This window comes from Actinia tenebrosa, unplaced genomic scaffold (genome assembly GCF_029948245.1).
Source record: "Actinia tenebrosa isolate PJP-AT-01 unplaced genomic scaffold, QUT_ActTen_1.0 PGA_scaffold2__45_contigs__length_23673736, whole genome shotgun sequence".
NCBI classification, from domain to species: Eukaryota; Metazoa; Cnidaria; class Anthozoa; order Actiniaria; family Actiniidae; genus Actinia; species Actinia tenebrosa.
The window spans coordinates 14,001,083-14,008,528 of NW_028292579.1; the positions used below are offsets into that span (position 1 = coordinate 14,001,083).

General features: G+C 46.2%; 1 protein-coding gene across 1 annotated transcript; it reads right to left on the reverse strand.

Moving 5' to 3' along the window:
• Nucleotides 1–1,035: 1,035 nt before the first annotated feature.
• On the reverse strand, nt 1,036–4,179 carry LOC148909306 (uncharacterized). The gene has a single exon (XM_089034080.1). It carries the CDS (start codon nt 4,177–4,179, stop codon nt 1,036–1,038), a length of 3,144 nt encoding a protein of 1,047 aa, XP_088890206.1.
• Nucleotides 4,180–7,446: the final 3,267 nt, after the last annotated feature.

Genomic DNA, 7,446 nt, shown 5'->3' on the forward strand with positions numbered 1-7,446 from the left:
CCAGCTTTACCGTAAATGCCCCCAATGAAGTTCATCAGGCGGATTTGCTTTTCTTACCGCACGACAAGGTGAGAAAGAAGACCTATAGGTACGCTTTGACCGTAGTTGATATCGCAAGCAGATATAAGGACGCCGAACCCATAACCAGCAAGGATTCTGGGGAAGTCGCAGAAGCCCTAGGTAGGATTTATAAGCGCGTCTTGAAATGGCCCAAGCTGCTGCAAGTGGATGCGGGGACGGAGTTTATGGGCGTGGTTACTAAGACCCTGAAAGACCACAGCACTAAGATTAGGAGAGCCAAGGCAGAGTACCACAGGGGTCAGAGCATTGTTGAAAGATTCAATAAGACCCTGGCCGAGCGTCTCTTTGGATACCAGTATTGGAAAGAGCTGGAAGATCCCTCCGAGCGCAACAGGGAATGGACTCAGAGGCTCCCCCAGGTCGTCGCGGCTTTGAACAATGAGGCGGCCAGGGCTACAGGAATGAAACCCAAGGTTGCCATAAAAAAGAAACACGTGGAACACAAGTCCTACGTCAGAAGTTCAAGGGCGGTCTTCCCCCAGGAAAAGAGATTAGGCTATTTCACGGTTCGATATCTCTATGAGCCGGGTGAATTAGAAGGAGGATCCAAAAGAGCTACGGATCCTAATTGGTCTTTGGAAACTTACCAGATCCGAAGTGCGATAGCTAAGAAGGGTCAGCCCATCTTGTATTATCTTTATGATGGTCCCACTCGTGGGTTCGTCAAAGAAGAACTGCTTATCGTGTGATTACCGAACGCGTGCGTATGGATACCATCGTCGCACATCCACCTCTTACCGTCAAATGCAGACAGTGACACCTTCTCCTGTGTTATGCTGTGTATCTGATGCTTAAACGACCGCAGGGAATTCATGTGATGCTTCTGAGACTTTTGACTATGAAGCACATCCACGTAAGACTGATGCGTAAGTTGCCTCTTAACTACGTATTTTTTTATGCCTTTTGCTTTCTTATCTGCGCCGTCCGTTTTGAGGACACTATACATCTTTGGTTTTAACCAAACATATCCACGATGGGCTTACCTGACATTTCATCCTTCATCTTTCCAATTACTTTCTTATTCTTAGCAGAGTAGAGGGGATGGTCGCGGGGGTAACCCGAGGTATCGTATTCGTCGAGATTTTCGAGGTAATCCGCGTAAATGTCGGGGGTTTCTATCTCCATTATTAGAGAGTCGGTGTCTGTGTAAAGGAGTCGACACTTATCACCATATTTTGGTTTTAGTTTGTCGTAGTAAAACTCGTACATTAGTAACTTAGACAATTCCAACACGGTAAACCCGGTGTATACCGGCTTGTTTAGGAAAAGGCAGGCTTTCTTCATGTGTATTACGAAGAAGTTCAGCATATCCACGTAGCGCACAAACCCGGGCTGGGATACGTATCGCTCTGCTTCCTCGCGGGTGTTAGCAATACGTATGCTTACCCGCTTGCGGATGTTTTCCATGGTTTTCCCGAAAACGCTATTGTTCATTAACTTAAAGAGATTCTTTTCGAAGTCATTTTTGGCGGCAGTACGTTTTTGGGTATTAAAGTCGATGTAGGGTTGCATCCATAGTTCTTGGCGAAACTTTAAAGCGCGGTGCACCTTTGTCACGCGCATTCCGTGTCGCACGTAGAATTGCAGGTTGCGATAGTGAACTACGTACTTCTTCTTAGACATCAAGTTTAGGGTTAGCTTGCGGTAGGGCTTGTAATTCGGGCACAACTTCTTCTGAAGCGGGGATAGCTGCTCGAATGGTATTTCAATTGCTTCCGGGGCAAGTGGGTAATCGTCGTGAAGGGGGTGAAGTTTCGGGGGGTACTCCAAATCCACCTCCAGAATAAACCCTTTTCGGCTGTCAGGCCTTATGCGCATGTAGTACTCTGGTTCACGCGGTTCTGCCCATTCGAAGTCGCGCACGGGATGATGCTGGGACATTGCCCAGCCGTAGAGGTTGTTAGCATCCAGATAAGATATGTAAGTTGTTGGCTTTTCGGGGTCGTACCCTTCCACCTGGGGATTATTCGCGCGCGCATAGCGGTGGCTGGGACCGCAAACACCCCCGCGAATTCCGTCTTCCATGAATCTATACATTTCGTAGTCGGTTAGGAGATCTAGCTGGGCATCTGTTTTCTTCAGCAGGGCACTCCAAGATAGCCCGGGGGCTGTGTAGAAATTCGCTGGATCTAACCCGTAGTAAGACATAGACATCTTTCGGAAACTTCGAAATACATCTGCTAGTAGTACGACGTCTGAAAGCAAATACACGTCGTGGTAATCTCCCAGGTTTCTGCAGGCGCGCTTTTCCCACACCTCCTGCGCGTAGGCATACTCCCCATCGGATAGCCCCGCTTCATTTAGGGTGCTGTAGAAAGCCTCTTGGGGTGGTAATTGCTGCTCTTCATACCGTTCCCAAGAATCCATGTATTCGTATGGATACGCTCCTTTCCTTTCTGCATCGTACTCGTCGGAAATGGGGGAATCCTCGTTATATTTGGCTAGATTGGCTAAGGAATCTGCCATGAATTGCTGGGAGTCTAGGAACTTTAGCTTACCAATGGTTACGGACATATACCGTTCTTTGTTGTTAGGTATGCACTTTACTTCGTGACCCTCTACTCCCTGTAAAAGCAGGTGGGAGTCGTATCCGCGAAGGTTGTGAAAGAACACAGGAATCTCCATGTTGGGATCTATTCGATATCCACACTTCCAGTGCGCTACGCCTTTATATTCACCGGTAATCTCACAGCAATCCATTACCTTGTCTACGTAAAAGTCTTCCTCAAGCGGCTCACCGCAGTGAAAGCAGTGCGTGGAGGGCTTACCGGGCTTGTCACCAGTCTTTGCATAGCGCCCGCACGTCATATGCGCTTCTCCTAAGTACTCTCCGTTCGTCTTCCAAGCCTTCTTTACCCGGCGGCCAAATTTGAGCACTCCCAGGTCGCACACGTGACATTTCTGGGCCGCGTGGTAATCTCGGAGGTTCTCTGGGGTTACCTTAGCTTTGCGTGGATACAGTCGGCGGCGGATTTCTTTCTCCTCTTCCTCCAGGGCTTCGAGGAACTTTCGTGCTGAGTCAGGACCTCGGTAAATCACAGGTTCGTCTGCTTCTCCATCGCATCTGACTACTAAGTATCCGTATGAGCAAATCTCATGCAATCCTGTCTTTTGCGTGTTACCGCCTTCCTCGTACTCGGAAGTAATTAAGGACTCAAAGTCCGCATAAATCACATAAGGCACCTTGTTTTCCCGCTTGTGATCGCTGTATTGTAAGTTCTTACTTTCTGGTAATTGGATTCTTTGGGCGGGTTCTTCAACCCCTCGGCAAATCTTGTCGTGCTTCTTTAAGGTTTTTACGTCTGTGAATGGCAATAGGCTGGCGTCACAATAATACCTCTTACGACAATTCTTGCTGTGTGATGCAAATAAGCGGCTTAGAGACTTTACCCATGAATAATGCCCTCCGTGGTAGAAGAGGTGTGTGCGTTGCCCTTCGCAGTCTGAGATATACAGAGGCACAATGGTCTTCTCTCTGACACCATAGACGTTTATTGCGAGGTCATTTCGTTCTTCGAAATCGGGTATGGCACGTAATTCCATTGGGAAGACTACGTCTGACCAATCTAAGTCGTTACTTGGGTATTTCGACGTTCTGAATGCGTTTTCTTTGACTGGATATAGGGCAGACCTCAGAGCCCATTTGAAGCACTCGTTATCTTTGTTGCGTACGCTAATTATTGCTCTCTTACGTTCTATGAAAGTCGGCAATGGCACGTAGGATCCTCCGCGAATTGGCACGTAACGTGCAACCCCAACCGTCGCACCTTTGATTGCGGTTACGGTCCACCCGGAACCTTCTCGGGTGTACTTTGCTAGCGACTCTGAAAGTGGTCCAACTTGCTCTGCTATCTTTCGCTCCAAGTCTGTCGATTGCAGCATTACTAAAGTCTTGGTGCGCAACCAAACTGTGGTTTCGGTGTCGCCTTTTATTAAGTCAACCTCCACCACAACGGAAACCTTAGTAGCTCCCAACTCTTCCATCCCTCTTTCTACTAATCCTCTTATTCGTCTTACGCTTGCATTCCAGTAATTATGCAAATCTAACGTGGAGCTGGCTGGGAGAATGTGTGATGCGAAATTATATTGCGAGTCCATTGTCTATATATAAGGAATATCTTTTAGTGGAGCTTGCGGGTAATACCCGTGGCCGCAAATATGGGGATCGGGTCTTCCCCTGGGGCGGTTTTAGGATTACTATCCAACTTTACTATTTAGTGAATACTGCGGTACTATTTACGGACACTTTACTCGGGTAACCCCCATAAGCCTGTTTGATTTGATTACTAATGTAGGCCACTTGATGCGGGGATTCTTTCATCAGGACCAAATGGCGCGGGTGATCTTCGGGGTGGGGGGTGAATTGAAACACACATCCCCTATACTATAAGCTAATGTACCGGCTGAGAAATTAAGGATTTTCTTGGGGGAGTCCTTGCTAATTCAGCAAAATGCTCTTATAAGCAAATGTATGTGAACGCAGAACGAACTTTGCCAATTCCTTTGGCAACGTCATTTCGTTTGGAAAACCGAATTTTCTTGACCGTTTTCGATAGGGCAATCATGTTCAACAGCAAATTTCCAGCTAAAATACGTCTTTCTAGTAGTTTTCACCTCACCCGGGCCCTCCCCCCAGCGCTGGCTCTGTGTCCCAAACAATGGCTGTGGATGTTCAATACTCCACATTACATTGTGCCTTTAAACTCTTCCATCATTCACGTTAGCACCCACCAAACTACATAGTCTAGTAGCCAGAGCTTCAAAGTCGTTGCTTTTTTTTATTTGGGGCCTGCAGCTAATGTACCGGCTGAGAAATTAAGGAATTTTCTTGGGGGAGTCCTTGCTAATTCAGCAAAATGCTCTTATAAGCAAATGTATGTGAACGCAGACAGAACTTTGCCAATTCCTTTGGCAACGTCATTTCGTTTGGAAAACCGAATTTTCTTGACCGTTTTCGATAGGGAATCATGTTCAACAGCAAATTTCCAGCTAAAATACGTCTTTCTAGTAGTTTTCACCTCCCCCTGGCCCTCCCCCAGCGCTGGCTCTGTGTCCCAAACAATGGCTGTGGATGTTCAATACTCCACATTACATTGTGCCTTTAAACTCTTCCATCATTCACGTTAGCACCCACCAAACTACATAGTCTAGTAGCCAGAGCTTCAAAGTCGTTGCTGTTTTTTATTTGGGGGCTGCAGCTAATGTACCAGGCTGAGAAATTAAGGAATTTTCTTGGGGGAGTCCTTGCTAATTCAGCAAAATGCTCTTATAAGCAAATGTATGTGAACGCAGCAGGAACTTTGCCAATTCCTTTGGCAACGTCATTTCGTTTGGAAAACCGAATTTTCTTGACCGTTTTCGATAGGGCAATCATGTTCAACAGCAAATTTCCAGCTAAAATACGTCTTTCTAGTAGTTTTCACCTCCCCCGGGCCCTCCCCACAGCGCTGGCTCTGTGTCCCAAACAATGGCTGTGGATGTTCTATACTCCACATTACATTGTGCCTTTAAACTCTTCCATCATTCACGTTAGCACCCACCAAACTACATAGTCTAGTAGCCAGAGCTTCAAAGTCGTTGCTTTTTTTTATTTGGGGGCTGCAGCTGATGTACCGGCTGAGAAATTAAGGATTTTCTTGGGGGAGTCCTTGCTAATTCAGCAAAATGCTCTTATAAGCAAATGTATGTGAACGCAGCAGGAACTTTGCCAATTCCTTTGGCAACGTCATTTCGTTTGGAAAACCGAATTTTCTTGACCGTTTTCGATAGGGCAATCATGTTCAACAGCAAATTTCCAGCTAAAATACGTCTTTCTAGTAGTTTTTACCTCCCCCGGGCCCTCCCCCCAGCGCTGGCTCTGTGTCCCAAACAATGGCTGTGGATGTTCTATACTCCACATTACATTGTGCCTTTAAACTCTTCCATCATTCACGTTAGCACCCACCAAACTACATAGTCTAGTAGCCAGAGCTTCAAAGTCGTTGCTTTTTTTTATTTGGGGGCTGCAGCTAATGTACCGGCTGAGAAATTAAGGATTTTCTTGGGGGAGTCCTTGCTAATTCAGCGAAATGCTCTTATAAGCAAATGTATGTGAACGCAGAACGAACTTTGCCAATTCCTTTGGCAACGTCATTTCGTTTGGAAAACCGAATTTTCTTGACCGTTTTCGATAAGGGAATCATGTTCAACAGCAAATGTCTAGCTAAAATACGTCTTTCTAGTAGTTTTCACCTCACCGGGTCCTCCCCCCAGCGCTGGCTCTGTGTCCCAAACAATGGCTGTGGATGTTCAATACTCCACATTACATTGTGCCTTTAAACTCTTCCATCATTCACGTTAGCACCCACCAAACTACATAGTCTAGTAGCCAGAGCTTCAAAGTCGTTGCTTTTTTTTATTTGGGGCCTGCAGCTAATGTACCGGCTGAGAAATGAAGGATTTTCTTGGGGGAGTCCTTGCTAGTTCAGCAAAATGCTCTTATAAGCAAATGTATGTGAACGCAGCAGGAACTTTGCCAATTCCTTTGGAAACGTCATTTCGTTTGCAAAACCGAATTTTCTTGACCGTTTTCGATATGGGAATCATGTTCAACAGCAAATGTCCAGCTAAAATACGTCTTTCTAGTAGTTTTCACCTCCCCCTGGCCCTCCTCCCAGCGCTGGCTCTGTGTCCCAAACAATGGCTGTGGATGTTCAATACTCCACATTACATTGTGCCTTTAAACTCTTCCATCATTCACGTTAGCACCCACCAAACTACATAGTCTAGTAGCCAGAGCTTCAAAGTCGTTGCTTTTTTTTATTTGGGGGCTGCAGCTAATGTACCGGCTGAGAAATTAAGGATTTTCTTGGGGGATTCCTTGGTAATTCAGCAGCAGTAAGGCGGACTCGCGGAGCGTCGGCAATGCACCTGGAATTTCACGGGTATTACTGGGGCTTGGGACCCCCTTGTGCGATCTGGCGACAGCAACGAGGAGCGCCTTACTGCTGCTGTGTTTGCGAAGATATTTGCGAAGATATATGCATGAATGTAAAGAGTTTGCTTATGACTTCTGTATAATTTGTCTAAGACCAAAAGTTAATATACCCAAGCCCAAGGGTTTCTGGTGTTGTGGTAAAAAAATGCAAATAGAAGATGACACGTCGGCGCAGTGTTACGAGTGTGGTAAGAACATTCGCAATGCCGTACCAAATGCTACCAGAGAGCAATATTACGCCAATGGAGGTCGTAAGAAAACACCTTATAAGAGAATAAAATACTTTAGGGACTGGATGGACCACATACGAGGACTTCGTCCAGTATATCTAGGAGATCAAACGATGGAAATAATTGCGCTTGACTTAAGAGAGCCAACCCCGCAAAGTC